Raw genomic sequence first — 19799 nt, forward strand, 5'->3', positions numbered from 1 at the left:
TATTAAGATTGTTGGACTTAAAGAAGATGTAGAAGGAGAAGATCCAATAATTTTTTTTCAAAAATGGATCCCTGAAAACTGGGAAATGGAAGAAGGAACTCTAATTGAAATTGAAAGGGCTCATAGAGCCTTAAGATCAAGACCTCAAGCTGATCAAAATCCACGATCAATTTTGATAAAATGCTTAAGAAATCAAGATAAAGAAAAGATCCTGAAGGCGACTGCCCAATGTGCCAGAAAGAGAAAAGGGCCATTGATGATAGAAGGGAAAGTAGTTCTTTTCTATCCTGATATAAGTTATAACCTTTTGAAGAGAAAGAAGGAATTTAACCCAGTGAAAAAAGCTTTATGGGAAAAGGGTTATAAATTCATAATGCGTCACCCAGCAACACTGATAATTTTTTTGGAGGATGGAAAAAGAAGATTTTTTACCGATTATCGAGAAGCGGAAGAGTTCACACAAGAACTCCCAAATATTCACTAACTACACATAGAGATTTCAAAGTGTAATGGATTAAAGATGAAGACAGGGACAGTGAATGGAATTGATGGACATTTAAGGATGATACAGGGGGAGAAAGGCAAAATTTGAGATATTAATTGAGAGTAGTAATTTTTTTATATACTTTTTTATGTTGCGGGGGAGCTGGGGGAGCTTTGGATCGATTGCTACAGGATTCACGTGAGTAATCATGGCAATTGCCATGACCCGTACAACAGAGGGGGGTAATGTTGTGTTCTTTTTTATCCACAACATTAGTAGGGGGGTATTTTGTTTTTTTTCTTTATAATCTATTTTTCTTCTATCTTTCTTTCTTTGCCTGGATGATCGGTGGGGACACACATAGCTACATGGAGAATTTTAAAAAGACTCCCCAAGGTACCACGAAAGTTGAAAGATTAGGTATTATTATAGATTGGAGTAACCCAATTAAAAATAATGACTAATTTACTGAATTTTTAAAGTTTTAATGTTAATGGGCTTAATGGACTGGTGAAAAGAAAAAGAATCCTAACATACATGAAGAAAATGAAAATAGATATAGCTTTTTTTACAAGAAACACACTTACCAGAGAAAGAACATCAAATTAAAAAGAGATTGGGTTGGAAATGTAATTGTGGCTTCATTTAATTCAAAGGCGAGAGGAGTTGCAATTTTGGTTAATAAAAATTTACCAATTAAAATACAAAACATATTAATTGATTCGGCGGGGGATATGTAATTATTATTTGTCAATTTTTTTCAGAACTATGGACTCTTATGAATATTTATGCACCAAATGAAAATGATGTAAAATTTATACAAGAGGTCTTTTTGAATTTGGCTAACGCACATGACAAATATTAATAGGTGGAGATTTTAACTTTTGTCTAGATCCAGTTTTAGATAGATCAACAAAGGTTGTCACAAAATCAAAAGTAGCAAAATTAACTTTATCATTGATGAAGGATTTAAATTTGAATGATATATGGAGAAGGATTAACCCAAAAGAAAGAGATTATTCATTTTATTCAAATAGACACAAAACTTATTCAAGGATAGATTTTTTCCTATTAACAACAAATACTCAAGACAGTGAAAAATATGGAATATAAAGCAAGAATATTGTCAGATCATTCTCCTTTGATAGTGACAATGATAATGATAGATAAAGAGGAATCAATTTATAGATGGAGATTTAATTCAATATTATTAAAACATCAAGATTTTTGTGATTTTATGAAAAAGCAGATTCAGTTTTTTTTAGATACAAACTCACATTCAGTTGATGAAAAATTTATATTGTGGGAAACAATGAAGGCATATTTGAGAGGTAAGATAATATACTTCTAAAATTAAGGAATATATGATAGAAATAGATCAATTGGAAAAAGAGATTACAAAATTAGAAAAAGAATCTCAAAGATATATGACAGAAGAAAAACGAAGACAACTTGTTAACAAGAAGTTACAATATAATACACTTCAGACATATCGTACAGAAAAAGCAATTATGAGAACTAAACAGGTATTATGAACTAGGTGAAAGATCACATAAGGTTCTTGCTTGGCAGTTAAAAACAGACCAGACTTCTAAAATGATAAATGCAATTCGAACAAGAGTAAATAAAATTACTTATAAACCTTTAGAAATTAATGAAACTTTAAAGAATTTTTATTCTGAACTGTATAAATCAGAATCACAAAATGATAATGTCAAGATAGAAAGGTTTTTATCACAAATAACTTCCAAAATTGAATTCGGAAGAACAGAAGGGATTAGATATGCCTTTTACATTAAAAGAGGTTGAAGAAGCTCTAGGATCATTTCAAAGTAATAAATTCCCAGGAGAAGATGGTTTTCCGCCCGAATTTTATAAAAAGTTAAAAGATTTATTAATTCCTCCTTTTATGGAGTTAATATACCAAGCGGAAAGAACGCATAAACTTCCAGAATCTTTTTCGACAGCTATTTTAATAGTATTGCCAAAAAAAGATAGAGATCTTTTAAAGCCAACATCATATAGACCTATTTCTTTGTTAAACACTGACTATAAAATAATAGCAAAAATTTTATCTAACAGATTATCTAAATACTTATCAAAATTAATACATATGGATCAAACAGGATTTATTAAAAATAGACAATCGGCAGATAATGTAACCCGGTTACTTAGCATAATTCATTTGGCACAAAAGTGGGAGGAAATGAGTGTGGCAATTGCTTTAGATGCAGAAAAAGCATTTGATAGATTGGAATGGGATTTTTTATTTAAGGTATTGGAAAAATATGGATTAGGAGTATCCAAAAAAAAAGGATTAAAACCTTAAATACTAATCCCAAAGTTAAAGTAGTGACAAATGGTCAAATTTCAACACCTTTTCAGTTAACAAGGTCAACTAGGCAAGGTTATCCATTATCACCTGCTTTATTTGTGTTGGCGATAGAACCATTAGCTGAATTAATTAGAATGGGCCCAGATATTAAGGGTTTTAGAGTTAACCAGGAGGAATACAAGATTAATTTATTTGCTGATGATGTTCTGCTTTATTTAACAAACCCATTGTACTCGTTGCGTAAATTATCCTCTAGATTAGAAGAATATGGGAAAATATCAGGCTACAAAATAAATTGGGATAAAAGTGAAATTTTACCTCTTGCTAAAGGAGATTATAGTCAATGTCGATTAATAACTCAATTTAGTTGGCCGATAAACGGTATAAGATATTTAGGTATAAGAGTTGATAATGATATAAAGAACTTATATAAATTAAATTATTTACCATTATTGAAAAAAATTCAAGAAGATCTTGATAAATGGATGATATTACCAATAACATTAGTAGGTAGAGTAAATGCTGTAAAAATGAATATATTCCCTAGATTACAATACTTATTCCAATCACTACCAATACAACTACCCCAGAAGTTTTTTCAAGAGTTAAATAAATATGTGAGGAAGTTCCTTTGGAAAGGTAAGATGTCAAGAATATCGTTGGAAAAATTGACATGGAAATTTGATCTCAGAGGGTTACAACTTCCAAATTTTAAGAATTATTATAAAGCAAATCAATTTAGATTTATTGCATCTTTTTTTGATAAAGATAAACCGGCATGGATTAGAATAGAACTAGATAAAATAGGAGAAAATACACCAGAAGATTTTATATATAAATGGGAATCTAAATTGTTACGGGAAAAGAAAGAATCTCCTATATTAAAACATTTGATTGATTTATGGAATAAAATAAATGTTGATGATGAAATAAGGAATTCTTTATTAGCAAAGAGATCTTTAATTCAAAATAGACTTATTCCTTTTACAATGGATAATCAACTTATATAATTGGTTTCAAAAAGAGATTAGATATATAGGAGATTGTTTTGAAGGAGGTATATTAATGTCATTTGATCAATTAAAGAATAAATATAAAATATCAAACAACACTCTTTTTTGTTACTTCCAGTTAAGGGCTTATTTAAGAGAAAAATTGGGTCAAACAATGTTATTGCCGAAATCTAATGAAATAGAAACTTTAATTCAAAAAGGAAAGATTAAAAAATTTATTTCTTGTATGTATAGTTTGATTCAAAAACAGGCAATTAAACAAGGAATCCATAAGTCAAGACAAAAATGGGAAACTGACTTGAATATTAAAATTGAAGGAACAAATTGGTCAAGACTATGTCTTGATAGTATGACAAATACAATAAATGTCCAGTTAAGATTAGTGCAATATAATTTTTTTACATCAATTATATATTACACCACAAAAAATAAATTAAATCCAAATTTATCAGATCACTGTTTCCGATGTAACCAAGAAATTGGTACTTTTTTACATTCTACTTGGTCTTGTTCTAAAATTCAACCTTTTTGGACAAATTTAAGAGTTTTACTGGAACAAATTATTGGAACACAACTTCCACATAACCCAATATTATTTTTATTAGGTGATATTGAAGGGATAAAACAGAAACCCAAATTGAATAAATATCAGAAAGAATTCATAAAAATTGCACTGGCAGTAGCCAAAAAGGCTATTGCAGTTACTTGGAAATCGGATTCATATTTAAGTATAGGTCGTTGGAAGAATGAAATTTCCAGCTGTATGCCAGTTGAAAAAAATTACTTATAATTTAAGAGATAAATATGAAACATTTTTGAAAATTTGGCACCCTTATTTACAAAAGACAGGATTAAATATATAGGTGCTCCGAAGATAAAATAATTGGTTATTTGGGGAAAGAAATAAATATATATACTAAAGTTATTATGAACTCCGTAGAGCATGTGGGGATCTTCCAATATCCAGGCATTCTTTCTTTCTTTTTTCTTCTTTTACTTTTTTTTCTTCTATAGGGATGTTAGGGAGGAGGGGTTAAGGGGAGGGGGGGAAGGGTAGACAATTTTTTTCTCTTAAAAAAAAATAGGTACAGTAAGGGATTTCTGGGAGTGGTGAAGCCCCCCAGAAATTGTTTTATAGACAGTAATAATCATATTTTAATTTGAACTTATTCACTGTCTTGTAAATACAATGTTTGTACTTTGTGTATTTGTTGTGTAAATAAACTTTTATAGTTTTGTTAAAAAAAACTATTTTTCTGTCCTTTATTGCAGTAGTGCAGTGAAATGACTCAGAAGATTGTAATTCTTCAACATTAACCTTACCAGAATTGTCTGTAGACCTAGGCGTAGAATCCTCCTCTTCCATCTCACACAATATCTCTTCAAAAATTGCCATACTGGAACGTCTTTAGAATGAAAATTTCCCTCCAATTTTCTAGTACACCTGTAGAGTTTGTTCACTCCCATAAGCTAGTTGGTAGCGCGTTAGGTGAAGTTGGGGGAGGTATTTTGGGAGGGAAAGGCTGATGTTATAGCCCAAGTTGGACAAGCCCATTCAATGTTTGGAAAATGCGCTTCATGCTCCTCATCAGCCTGCCATCCTCCTCTCTGTGCAATACAGCGTACACCAAATATCAGCCTGCTGTCCTCCTCTCAGTGCGATAAAGTGCTCACCATTTATTAGCCTATCATCCTCCCCTCCATGCAATTTAGCACTCACCAATTACCAGCCTACCATCCTCCCCTCTGTGCAATGCAGCACTCACCAATTATTAGCCAACTGATCTTCCCTCCATGCAATACAGTGCTCATCATCAAGCCTACCATCTTCCCTTCCTTGCAATACAGTGCTCACCAATTATCAGCCTACTGACCTCCCCTATGTGCAATACAGCACTTGCCAATTAGCACCCTGCCATTCTCCGCGCCGAGCAATAATGTGCTCACCAATTATCAGCCTACCGTCTTCCCCTCCATGCAATACAGCGCTGACCATCAGCTTACCGTCCTCTGCTCCGTGCAATTGAGCGCTCCTACTGCCCACTGCCTTACTGGGCTCAGAGATAGCTAATGGGACTGCTCGGTCACTGCCCACCATTGCAAGCACTAGTATCATGCGTTGCGTGAAGTTCAATAAACAAAGTTTATTTTAATCACGATCTCTGGTGGAAACCTGGTTGAGAAACCTTGGTTTAGAGGGTTCTGGACCATATATACTGTTGGGATGTGGGGCTAGTTGACATGGTTAGCATGGGTGGGTTTGGGCAAAGGACCTGTTTACACTGTACACTGTCTGTTACAGTCTAGTAATTGGATGAATTTATAGAGTAAATAAAGCAAACAAGTGCTGATATATCCAGTTGAAACCACCATATATGATGGAGGCTGGAGGATGTTGCAGCTGTATTTCGAGAAGACATATTAGGCAGATCATGGAAAGATGTAAAAACAGGTTTGCTGTAGTGGGCAATTTCAACTTTCCTGATATTGACTGGGTCTCCCTTAGTACTATGGGCTTAAAATGGACCAAATTTGTTTGGTGCATCCGGGAGAGTTTTTGAAACCACGTATAAATGGTCCAAATAGGGATGGAGCTGTACAATACCTCGTATTGGGGAATGAGCTGAACCAGGTGACAGAACTTTCAGTAGAGGAGCATTTTGGGAATAGTACTGCAAGTCTTAAGATAGTTGTGGATAAGGAGTAGCCTTAACCTTAAGGGAAGATTAATTACAACAGTTTTAGACAAGAACTGCAGACTGCTGTTTTGGGTAAATCCATGTAGGAGTCTTTTAAAGGCTAGCTGCTTAGAGTTCAGGACTAGCATGTTGCTGTGAGGGTGAAAGGTAAGGATGATAAGGATCCTTAGATGACAAGCGATGTTGTACATGTTGTCAAAAAGCAAAAGGAGGGATATTTAAGGTTTCAGAAGCTGAAATTAGACAAAGCCCTTGTGGAATTAAAAAGGAAGCAGGAAAGAACTTGAGGAATTGGGAGGACTGAAATGGGTCATGAAATTTCCATGGCTAGGACTAACGTTGACTTTGTAAGCAGAAATGGAAGGACAAGTTTTATTTATCCTAGGATTAATGGGAATGCCAAGAATTTTTTTGATGTATATTAGGAATAAGAAGAAACAGGACAAGGATAAAAATATAAAGAGTTATTGTCCTGTGCTGAGACGTTTCATCAGGTCTTAGTCCGAATTGTCAACTTTTTTTATTATGCGTTTTTACAATGCAGCAAAACAAAAAAAATAAAGATAAAGGTTTATACAGTGCAAAACATACATAACAAAGTACAATTCATAACAATTAAGCGAAGCACCCATAGTAGAATCATGTAAAGTTAGTTACCACCCCACCCTCCCACTACCCAGCTCCAAGCCAACCTCACACGATATAAAAAACTTTATCAGAACTATATCACCACAGAGCTGTATTTACAGAAAGGTATATTGCCTACAACCTAAACTATAATATGTTTACACATTAAAAAAAACCCATAAATCTTAACCGTAAGAAGCTGGAAGTAAGGGATTTAACTGCAAAAGAAAAAAAATGGAGGGATTCACCCTTAATCTAAATGGGCATTATGAAAATATTCAAGAAAAGGTCCCCACACCTTTTGGAACTTTATATCTGAATTAAAAAGTGAATAATGAATCTTTTCAAGGTCTAAGCAGGACATAATATCTCTGAGCCATTGAGCATGGGTGGGAGGGGCAACATTTCTCCACCTAAGAAGAACTGCATATCCGGCCAAAAGAGAGGTGAAAGACAATGTACGACGCTTAGTCGGAGTTAAATGCACGTCAGCTTCTCCCGAAGTACCGAAAAGAGCAATCAGAGGGTTAGGTTCCAACTAGCAATTAAGTATGTGAGATAAAGTTTTTAAAAAATCATCTCTCCAGAATTTCTCCAAGCTCGCCCCCTTCGCACTCATCACAACAGGGACTGATATCGGGATAAAACCGCGACAATTTAGTTTTAGACATATGAGCCCTGTGTACCACCTTGAACTGTAAAAGGCAGTGGCGAGCACGTAGAGAAGTTGAATTAGCTGACTTGACCATTGAATCCCAAACCTTGTTGGACAAAGAAAAATTTAAATCATGCTCCCAGGCAGTTTTAATTTTGTCGAAGGGGGCTTACTTCAACTTCGTTAACATATCTCGAACAGTAGAAATTAAACCTTCACCCAATGGATTCATACAAAGAAACAAATCCACAACATTTTTAATGGATACTTCAGGAAAGTTTAGTATTAAAAGGTTGATAAAATCTCTAATTTGGAGACATCTAAAGAAATGAGTGTTAGGTAGGCCGAACTTTATAGACAATTGTTCAAAAGTTGCCAAGCACTTATCTATAAAAAAGATCTTCAAAACACCTAATGCCCTTTTGGTGCCAATCTAGAAATATTAAGTCCTGCATAGAAGGCTGAAAAAGATGATTATGTAGAATAGGACTAGAGAGAGAAAAACCGTGAAGACCATTATGTTTTCTGCACTGAGCCCATATCCTCATAGTGTGTCTGATAACCGGATTAACAATTGATTTAGGCAAATGGCAAGGAAGTGGGGAGATGGAGATTCTTATTAGAGTTCAACTCCATTGCCCCCCCCCCATATTGGGCAGTCCGATTGATTATAAAAGTACCAAAAGATAAGATAACGTATGTTGGTTGCCCAGTAATATAAACAAAAATTGGACAAGGCCATAACACCTACCCTTTTAGGTTTTTGAAGATGAGCTTTATTTAGTCTGGGATGTTTGCCCTTCCATAGATAGGATGAAATAGTAGAGTCTAATGAATTAGAAAAAAGCTTTAGAAATAAAAACTGGTAAAGATTGAAATAAGTATAAAAATTTAGGAAGAATAAACATTTTAACAATGTTAGTTTGACCTATGAAAGACATGGACAAGGGTGACCACTGTGCTAAGCTTTGTTTTGTATGATTTAAAAGATTAGTAAAATTTTCTCCAAAAAGACGCTTATAATTTCTTGTTACTGTAATGCCAAGGTAAATAATTTGATTATTTACTACTTTAAAAGGGAGGTTATGAAATTCTAGTAATTGTGCTTCTCTATTTATTGGAGATACGGAGGGTCATTAGTCTTTCACTAATGCCAACAGGTGTTTTTGTGAGACTTGGTAGAAGGGTGCTCTTGGTGGCCAATCCTACTCTGTGGAGATGTTGTTCACCTGGGGGGAAACCTTTCCAGAAGAAGGTGTAACCCATTCCTTCCTCTGTTAATGAGCCTTCATCCAGGAGCCTGGTCTCACTCGGCAGCAATGTTGATGTTGGCATTAGTGAAAGACTAATGACCCTCCGTATCCCCCGGCAAAGAAATGTTATGCCACGTTTCTCAGTGCCTATGCACCAACTTTGCCATCTGAGAATGAGGCTAAGGAATGCTTTTTATCATACATTAGACAAAGCTCTTTGCTGGATCCCTAAGAATGATAAGATCCTTTTGCTTGGGGACTTCAATGCTAGGGTGGGACAGAGCAACAGGATATGGAGTGGAGTGCTAGGTAGGAATGCTATTGGCAATGCCAATGCAAATGGCATGAAGCTACCTACTCTTTGCCCTGAGCATAACCTTACCATAACCAACACCATCTTACAGCAGAAGACAAAATATAAGACCTCGTGGATGCACCCTCGCTCTAAGCATTGGCACATGATTGACTTCATTTTGAGACGTAGTGACATCAAGGATGTTCTCATCACCCGTGCCATAAAAGGTGCAGAGAGCTGGACTGACCATCATATGATTGTGGCCAAGCTCCATATGGAAGTGTTACTCCCCTCTCCCTTCCCCCGTGGCTGCAAAAGCCCAATAAAAAGCAGCTAAATTGCAACCGCTTGAGAAACACAGAAGCAAGAAGTGAGTTTGGACGCATCATAGCTAAGAAACTAAGGGAGCTGGAACCTTGTCTGATTTCAGAAAATACTATGGAACAACAGTGGACCTATATCAGCTCTGTGCTGTATGAGGCAGCAGCCCAATCCATCGGCCATAAGAGCAGAAACCACCAAGACTGGTTTGACGATAACTCAGATACCATCCACAATTTGCTTAAGGACATGTACAAAGCATGTCCTTTAGATAACCCATCAGCATCAGACAGCATTGGCAGGCAACTCGGAGGAAAGTGCAAAAGACAATATGGGCCATACAAGATGAGCAGTGGACTGAAAAGGCACATTAAATCCAGTCCTTTGCTGATAATAATGACATGCATAATTTTTACAATGCTGTCAAAACCATCTACGGCCCAGTAAATCGATGCATTACTCCCCTGAAAACAGCAGATGGTCAAACACTTCTGAAGAATCAGAATACCATTCTGCTGAGGTGGGCTGAGCATTTTAACACCCTGCTTAATCAGGATTCTGACACAGACCCCACCCTCCTGGACGAACTGCCCGAACTTCCTCCTACCCATGAACTCAGTCTACCACCAGCCTTCCAGGAGGTTCTATCAGCTGTCCATTCCCTTAAGAACAATAAGTCTCCTGGCACTGACAATATCCCTGCCGAGTTACTGAAGAACGGAGGGTACGTGTGTATGCGCACCCTCTACCAGTACATCACCAAGGCCTGGACTGACGAGAACATCCCACAGCAATGCAGAAGTGCAAACATCATTGTAATTTATAAGACCAAGGGTGACAAGGCCATCTGTGGCAATAGTAGGGGCATATCACTCCTTTCTGTTGCTGGAAAGGTCCTGGCTAAGGTGATGCTTCAGAGACTGATCAGCAACATCACTGAGTCAATGCTGCCTGAATCAGAAGAACAGGAGCACGATTGACATGATCTTCACAGCCCGGCAGCTTCAGGAAAAGAGCCGGGAGCAGCATCAAGACCTGTTTATGGCCTTTGTCGACCTCTCCAAGGCATTCAACACTGTGAAAAGAGAGCTCTTATGGGATGTCCTCCAGGTTTGGCTGTCCCAATAAATTTGTTAACATCCTCTGCCAGTTCCATGATGGGATGACTGCTCGGGTGACCATAGGAGGACAAGCGTCCGAGCCCTTCCTTGTACGGACAGGGGTCAGGCAGGGGTGTGTGCTAGCACCAGTGCTCTTTAACGTCTTCCTCCTGTGTGTTACCAAGCTTCTCCACAACGAGATTGAAGACAGCAGCGGTGTGGCAGTGGACGTCAGATTAGATGGCAACCTCTTTAACATCAGAAGGCTCCACACAACCACCAAACTCCATAGAGAATGGGTCCTGGAGCTGCAGTATGCAGATGACTTTGCTCTTGTGGCCCATACTCTGGAGGATCTTCAGACTGTCCTTGCTGTCGCGGTGAGAGCGTACAGCAGGATGGGGCTGACCGTCAGTACCACCAAGACAGAAGTGGTTTGCCAGTGGAGTGCTAGTGTCCCAGTGAAGAAGCACTGTAAGGGTCAGATGAAGAATGCTTTAAGGAAGTGCAAGATCAGACCTGAGGACCTGGAGGATGTTGCTGCTGATTGTAACACTTGGTGACAGCTGTGTAGGGATGGGGTTCATATTCTGGAGATGGAAAGAACAACCAGAAGACAGCAGAAGAGAGCCAGGAGAAATGCAGCCCTGGTTGCCATCACTACCACCACTACCACATATACATGTCCCACCTGCAATAGAGCTTGTGGGTCCAGGATAGGACTGTATAGTCACCAAAGATCTCACCGTTAAAGGAATGGACGTTGTCATCGGATTCCGATGGACAACTGATGAAGAAGATTTATTGGAAAAAGTTCGCTCTTAGGTAAATTAAGTTTGTATCCAGAAAGCTGACTAAATTTATTAAGGAGTGTAAACATTGGGGATCAGGAGGTAGTCAGGTTTGATATTGAAAGTAAAAGATCATCAGCATGAAGCGAGACTTTGAACTCAACATCCCCCCTCCAAATCCCCATCAATTCAGCACAGCTTCGAAATGCAATCGCCAGTGGCTCTATAGCCAAATCGAAAAGTAAGGAACTTAAAGGATACCCTTGCCGGGTACCACGTTTAAGACTAAGAGGTTGGGATTGCTGAGAATTAGTCAAGACAGAAGCAGTGGAGTGTGAATATAACAATTTAATCCACGTAATAAAACTTTGTCCAAAATCAAATTTTTCCAAAACCGCAAAAAGATAATTCCACCCCACAGGATCTCTGCATCTAGAGAAATGACACGTTCAGGAATCCCAGCTGAAGGTGAGTATAAGATATTAAATAGATGCCGTATATTAAAAAAAGGAGGTGGTTTTTAATAAAACCAGTTTGGTCTTCAGAAATAATTAAAGGTAGAATGTTCTCCAATCTATGGGCCAAAACTTCAGCCGAAATTTTAAGCAAGGGAATTGGCCTGTACGAGGAACACTAGTGGATCTTTACCTTTGTTCGCTAAAAGAATAGTACATACCTCATTAAATGATGGTGGCAGTTTACCATGTTTAAACGAGTCAGTTAAAACTAACATTAGTTGAGGCGAAAGCAGTGAAGAAAATGATTTACAGAATTCTGCAGAGAACCCATCAGGTCCAGGAGATTTCCCAGACTGCGGTACAGATATAGCTGATGATATTTTCTCTAGTGATAATGGTGCATTCAATTTTGTTTTAAAATCGGGAGAAAGCGTAGGAATGTTTAAACCTTATAAAAAATGCTTGACAGGAATATTATCATCTGAGGATTCAGAGGTTTAGACTCGAGAACAGTAGTTCTGGAATGTATCATTAATTTCAGAATGATTCAAGGTAATATTCCCATTTTCCATTCAGATTTTTCTAATATGTTGTTTAACTTTGGAGCGTCTTTGTTGGTAGACTAAAACTTTACCTGATTTATCACCATGGATTTAAAACGGCTTTTACTTTCCAGAAGTTGGCGTTCAATTGGGTGAGTGGAAACAAGGTCAAACTTAGTTTGAGGTTCCACTCGTTTCTTATATAGCTCCGGATTTTTAGTTTGGGCATATAGTTGGTCTATTGCTTTAATTTGATTAACCAGATCTAATCGCTCTTTATGGGTCTTTCTATTTAAATTCACAGTATATGAAATTATTTGACCCTTAGGTATGCTTTCATAGCATCCCAAACAACCTGACTTGAGGTTTCAGATGACATGTTAGTTTTTAAAAAAAAAGTTATCTGTTCCTCTATAAATGTTACAAAATCATTATCCAACAACAAGGAGGGGAATCAGAAAGAATTATAGACAGGGTGACTGGGGCATCATCTGAAATCAATATACCCTGATAATCACACAAGCGAACAGATGTAATCAACTGATTATCAATTAAAAAATAATCAATTCTAGTAAAAGTATGATGGACATGTGAAAAAAAATCTCTCACATTTGGATGAAGAAAACGCCATAAATCCGAGATACCATAATTAGAAAGGAAAGATTGAATTGATAGAGCAGATTTACTTGGTAATCTAGGAATAGAGGATGATCGGTCCAAAACTATATCTAATCAACAGTTAAAATCACCACCCAATATGAGAAAATATGAACTCAACTCGGCAATAGAGAGAAGAAATGATCGAAAAACTCCACATCATCCGAACTGGGGACATATAAATTGGCCAAAACTACCAATGTGTTATATAATTTCCCAGAGACAATAATAAAAGGACCATTTGTATCAGATACTTTATTATGAAGCTCAAAGGGAACATTTGATTTATAAGAATTGAAACACCCCTGGGTTTAGCCTGAAAAGTTGAATGGAAGTGCTGCCCCACCCATTTAGACATAAGACGAGAGTTATCATAATTATGAATGTGTGTTTCTTGCAAAAAAGCAATTGCTGCATTAAGCTGTTTAAGATGTGAAAACACCTTCCTTCCTTTAACAGGATGGTTCAATCCCCTAACACTCCAGCTTACAAAATACAATGGACTAACCGTTGTCCTTTTAAAAAAAATATAGAGGATAGTAGGCATAAACTTTGTCTGAAATTCAAGTAACAGCTCTGCGGCAAAAGTGTAAAACAAGAACAGGACGACAAAACGTCCTGAATAATACAAATGTCTAAAGGTTCTATGACTAATGTTGGTGTTAGAGGTTCCTCCCCCCCTCAGACCCCAAAGCAAGAAAGCTACCTAAGAGCAGCAGCAAACTCTTCAAAAAAAAATCAGCCCATAATCCCACTTCCTGTTTCCTGACATCATCATCATCTCCATTTTGTATCGGTTACAAAGTAGAAAACCTTTAGCACAACAGACTAAAGTTATACAAAGTGAAAAGAAAAACCATTCCACTGAAATTTGATATGATTAACTCAAGGTAATAATACAAGAAAAAAAAAAGAACTAGTGTTTAAGAAAAAATATAAAGACAAGTAAACAGATTTTACGCAATAACCTAATAACTAGTGAAAATTTTTTTTACTGACTTAAGAAAGAAAAATCGGGGAAAAAAAACAAAAAAAAGTACTTCACCACCAATGTAAATTATCAGACCGAACCAGAGGGAGTCGAAGCCACAGGCAGGTCATCAATAAATTTCTGAGCATCTGAAGCCGAGTTAAACCATTTTTTGTCTCCATTGGTAAGAATTATTTGGAGGTGAGCTGGAAATTGAAGGGAAGGCCTAAATTTACGATTATTTAGTTCTTTCATAACTCCTTTAAACTTGGCTTGCAGACTCAGAACTTGGGGAGCATAGTCCTTGACAACACAAATTGGTTGATCCTTATAAGCTTGCTTTCCTCTCCGACGAGCTTCTTTAATGAGAGAAATTTTCGTCTGGTAGTGATGAAATCAGGTAATTACAGGATGTGGCCTGTGTCCCGGTTCCGGAACAGGCCCTAAAGTGCAGTGAGCTCTGTCTATCTTGGTGGTGTCGGAAGTATTTCATTCCCGAAAATCTTACATAGCGGAGCAGAGAAAAATTCGACAGGAGATCCATGTTCAATACGTTCTGGCAAGCTGAAAATACACAGATTTTGACGTCTGCTTCGACATTCCAAATCAGTAACTTTGGATAACAACTTACTGTTGTGATCTCTTAAGTTAGAATAATTGCTTTCTAGCTCTTCAAAATGGCGGTCTAGCGTATCTGTAGTAGACTTAAGATGTGATAAGCATCGGGTATGATCCTCCACCATGGATGTAATATAATCCAACTTCAAATTCACTGAACTAATAGAAGACTTAATTTCAGCTATTATCTTCTGTCTGTGTTGCATCAAAATCAAGGTAATTTCGCCAGAGGGGCTAGCAGCAGGAACTTCTTTCTTCCTGGATTTGGTGGTCTTAGAAGCCATCGCAAAACAGGCATATTCGCAGGTAGATAGGAAAATAAAAAGTTTAACAGTTTGGAGTTTAAAAAAAAGGGAGAGAAGGAGTGCAGAGATAAGAAATAAAATGGAGCAATAGCTTTTAGGGACTAAACCATCGTCATCTTAACCAGAAGTCCCAACTCTTTATTCCTATCCATAGATGCTTCATGACCTGCTGAGGTCCTCAAGCATTTTGCGTAAGTTAGTCTGGATTCCCAGCATCTGCAGAATCTTTTGTATTTATGTTAAGGATAGAAAAAAAAGTAGGTTCATCCAAGCACAATGTGTGGAAGTAGAGGAAGGGGCTGAGGTTGTTTGAGTACTCCACATCAGTATTCACCAAGGGAAAATGACAATGATTATATCATGGAGGTGTGTGTTCATATTCAATGGCTCGTTGATAAGAAGAAGGAGGTAATGCATGTACTGAGAAACATTAATATCGCTAGAGCCCCAGGGCCTGATGGAATCCATCCCAAGTTGTGGAGAAAAGCTAGGGAGGAGATTACTGAGACCCAAGTGGAAATCTTTGAGTTTTTTTGCCACAGGTGAGTTCCCGGAAGATAGCACAATAGTCAGTGTTGGCCCTTTGTTCATGAAGAACATCAGAGACTCCAGGAAATTTTAGGCTGGTGATCCTTGCATCGAGAAAGGGAGAAAATGCTTAAGAATATGATTTACTTGCTTTTGGAAGATCACGATCTTACTATGGAAAGTCAGCATGGCTTTGTGGAGAGAGGCACAAAAAAATCAAATGTGAGACAGTAATATAAGGCATGTTGGAATTTGTTTAATTTTTGTTATTTGTTAACTGTACAGTTCTAATCATTTGTTTTTGATTTTGCTGGTTTTCTTCAGTTGTCTACTGTAATTTCTGATTATACACATTAGTTCAATCTGGTAATCTTGTTAAATGATACTGCATAAAAATTGCTGATGAGTAAAGAAAGATGAATTTGAAAACAACTGCTGATTCATGAAGTAGGACTTGATGTACTAAATGCAAATGTGATATGAACTCCAGTAATTCACTTTTGTAGTTTTTATAAAAGTAATATATTTTTCTTCCCTCCATGTATATGGTAAGAAATCATTAACAAAGCAGATTTATTATTATTGCAGTTGGCATCTGGAATCTACAGCTTTGTTTGTTCCCTGTGGAACCATCATACTGACAGCTTTTTGCAGCAGATCTGCATTGGAGAAACAGCTGCCATCAATTCCTTAGAAAGAACTTTGCTTTCATTGAAAGGTATTTGATATTTATAAGCTTGAAGGAAAATTTTACTCATGTATATGTTGTAAAACTTGTTTTAATGACAGCAATTTATTTTATTCTCATATTATTTAGAGTGACTTTCTTTGGACTATCTATATTGTGATGAACAGAACTATTGATAGGTTATATGAACTTTCTGTAACAGTAAAGATGCTATCAAAAGTTTGAAATTTTTATTTTGTGTAAACTTTGCTATGTTCAGTGTTGTCAGTTGTTTATTGATATGTGAAGTGAGTTGAATTGAATTGGATGGTGGTGAATTTGTGGAATTTATTACCACAGGCAGCTGTGGAGGCCAGGTTGTTGGTTATAGGTTCTTGATTGGACACAGCATCAAAGTACAGGGAGAAGACTGGGGAGTGGGGCTGAAGAGGAGAGAAAAGGATCAGCCATGGCTGAATGGCAGAGTAGTCTTGATGGGCCAAATAGACTAATTCCACTCCTATGTCTTATGGCTGAAGATTGGTTTCAGTGGAGGAATCTGAGTTGGATTGTCTACATGTTCTTGAATGGGAGTTTCACCTCCCGAGGTTTTCATCTGCTTGTAAGTAATCAATTGCAGCAATATTTTTCATGGTCAGAACAACTGTAAACCTGAGTGAAATTTAGTGAGAACAATTGGAGAAAAAGTAGGGGTCGTGGTTACAAGGTGAAGGGGCAGTTACTTAAAACTGAGGTGTCGAGATTTCTTCATATGAAGGGTGGTGGATCATTGGAACCCCTACCCCAGACGATTATAGAAACTAGATCACTTCAAAGAAGAGATGCATACATTTTTGAAAGAATGAGGAATTGAAGATGATGTGGAACTGATACAGAAACAGATGGCTCAGGCAGAGCAGTGATGATCAAATTGAACAGCAGGGCAGGCTTGGGGAGGGGGTGGGGGTCAAGTGACCAAGTTGTGCTTGTGTTTTCTTGCGCTCTATTATAATAAGTTGGAAACCTGACAGTGTCTCATTATGTGTTTTGTTTTTGCTGATAGTTCTTCGCAAGCTCACAGTGCATGGGTTTACGGAACCCCATAAAAACTTAGAAGTAATGGTACGTAATGTGACTTTACTTCCCTAAATTTATACCTTTTATCCATGGAATATCTATAAGCACATTGGAAAAATCAATCAAGTTGATTGATTTATAAGATTAATTAAGTCAAACTACATTAATTAGTGTTTCTTACTGAGAAATGAAAAAGGGCTTATTAGCAAAATGAATACATCCACAATTAAACTGAGATGAGTTGGGCAGATGTTCTGCTGATCCTGAGATGACGCTGCCTGTGCCCTGGACCATGCTGTTCTTCCAAGCAAGGTGTTGGGTATAGTGATCTGGGAAGCTAGCTACAGAAGATTTTTTTATTACGTCAAACTTAAAAATTTATTCACATTTCTTCTGATAACCAGTTCTCACCATTTATTTCAATGGAGCTTATTTGCTTATTTTGTGTTTAACTTGGGTAAAATTGAGCAGGCACTGTGGAATCTTGTGTCCTTTTTGTCTCCGTGGGGAGTTGACTGAGGTAGCACAGAGAATCTAGTAACATAAGTGACAAAGCAGTGATGCCACAGTAGATTTCACTCAGTGACGGTTTTGGAGATGTCAGTCATGAAAGAAATGTGGCTAAATCTGAGAAGCATAAGATACCAGATAAATCCCTTACCTTAAAATGGCTTGTTAATTTATTTCAAAAATCTATCAATGATAGTCAGCAATGGTAATCCATGACTTTAATGGCTATTTTTCAAAGGAAGAAGGGTTTTCTTGTTTTAAATTCTATGAATTAAAAACATGTCACTGGTTTTGTTATCCTGTATTCTGTTGTGGGAGAGCAGTTTTTTTAAAATAACCTATGATGTATTCCAATTTTAATTTTAAAATTTCACAAATATGAATTAAATGTTTTCCTATCACAGGTATATTAGACTCATTACTTGCCAATATTAACTTCTGTTTTCTCTGCCCCTTTCAATCTTTATAGGAATTTCTGAATACAGTTTTTGAGAGGTTAAAACAATTCCTGGAATGTCGTAAGTATAGTTATGATAAATAGTGAACTTGAGATATATTGTGTAGAATTGGACATGGGATTAAGATGGGAGGAGAAAGACTTATATGATAACTGCGAGGCAAGTTTTCCACACAGAATGGTGGGTATATGGAGCTGCCAGAGGAAATAGTAGAGGGTACAATTACAAGATTTAAAATCCATTTGCATACGTACCTGAATCAGAGATGGTTAGAGTAATGTTGGCCACATGGAAACAAATGGGACTAGCTCAAGACGGCACCTTGGTTAGCATGAATGAGTTGGGCCAAAGGGACTTACTGTGCTGTATGACTCAGAATTTTACTGTATATGCTCCCTGCTAGAAGCATCAAATGTGTAAGAAAGAAAGGATCAAATGGATTTAATCATAATTTGTGGACATTATGAACGAAGGGCGAAGGCCTGAGAGGTCAATACTCCCCAATGCCATTAGGCTTTACAATTCAACCGCCAGGACTTAAGAACTTTTTAAAAGCTATTATTAATGCTTTTTGAGATAGTGATTTAGATGCATATCATATTTTTTACTGAGTTAAGTATTGTATGTAATTAGTTTTGCTACAACAAGTGTATGGGACATTGGAAAAAAAGTTGAATTTCCCCATGGGGATGAATAAAGTATCTATCTTTCTATCTATTTAATTCACACTCTTAACAGCACATAAACTACATAGCTGATTGCATCTTTTTACTTTAACCGTAATAATTTCAACTTATGTTCTTATTGTCATATAGTGAGGGAAGAAAAATTGGCCATTTCCCTTAGTGTATGTTCTTGTCAATTTGAACATGATTAGTCTTCATCGGGGCGGTCAGAAATGGAGAGGGTCAGTAACTTTCAATTCCTTTGCGTTATCATTTCAGTCCTGGAACCAGCATGAAAATGTCATCTCAAAGGCAACACGGCAGTACGTGTACTTTCTTAGAAGCGTGCGTAGATTTGGCACGTCACCTAAAACTTTGACAAACTTACATAGCTGCACAGTGGATAGTATCCTAACTGGTTACAACATGGTGTTTCCATACCAGACCGATGCTCAGGAATGAATAAATGCTTCAAAAAGTGGTCCATCACAGGTAAACCCTTCCCTAGCACTGAATACATTTAACTGGAGCACTGCCACAAGAAAGCAGCATCCATCTGAAAGACTCCCACCATTCAGGCCTTGCTCTCTTCTTACTGCTGCCATCTGGCAGGAGGTATTGGAGGTTTAGGTCCCATGCCACCAGATTCAGGAACATTTAGTACCTTCAGGTTCCAGAACCAGCATGGATAATTTCAATTACCACCTCTCTAAATTTATTCTATGACCTACAGACTTGAGTTTGAAGGAATCTTTATAACTCATAATCTCA

At 37.0% G+C, this 19799-nt stretch overlaps 1 protein-coding gene across 4 annotated transcripts in view; it reads left to right on the forward strand.

Annotated features, from left to right (window-relative positions):
• ipo11 (importin 11) overlaps positions 1-19799 on the forward strand; it is a 420430-nt gene that overhangs the window by 57045 nt on the left and 343586 nt on the right. For all 4 annotated transcript variants that reach the window (XM_073064510.1, XM_073064512.1, XM_073064513.1 and 1 more), the window contains 3 exons: positions 16240-16369; positions 17382-17440; positions 18375-18423. In XM_073064510.1, coding sequence (XP_072920611.1) covers positions 16240-16369; positions 17382-17440; positions 18375-18423 — 238 coding nt within the window. The remainder of the gene's footprint in view (positions 1-16239; positions 16370-17381; positions 17441-18374; positions 18424-19799) is intronic.

This window comes from Hemitrygon akajei, chromosome 13 (assembly GCF_048418815.1).
Source record: "Hemitrygon akajei chromosome 13, sHemAka1.3, whole genome shotgun sequence".
Lineage (NCBI taxonomy): Eukaryota > Metazoa > Chordata > Chondrichthyes > Myliobatiformes > Dasyatidae > Hemitrygon > Hemitrygon akajei.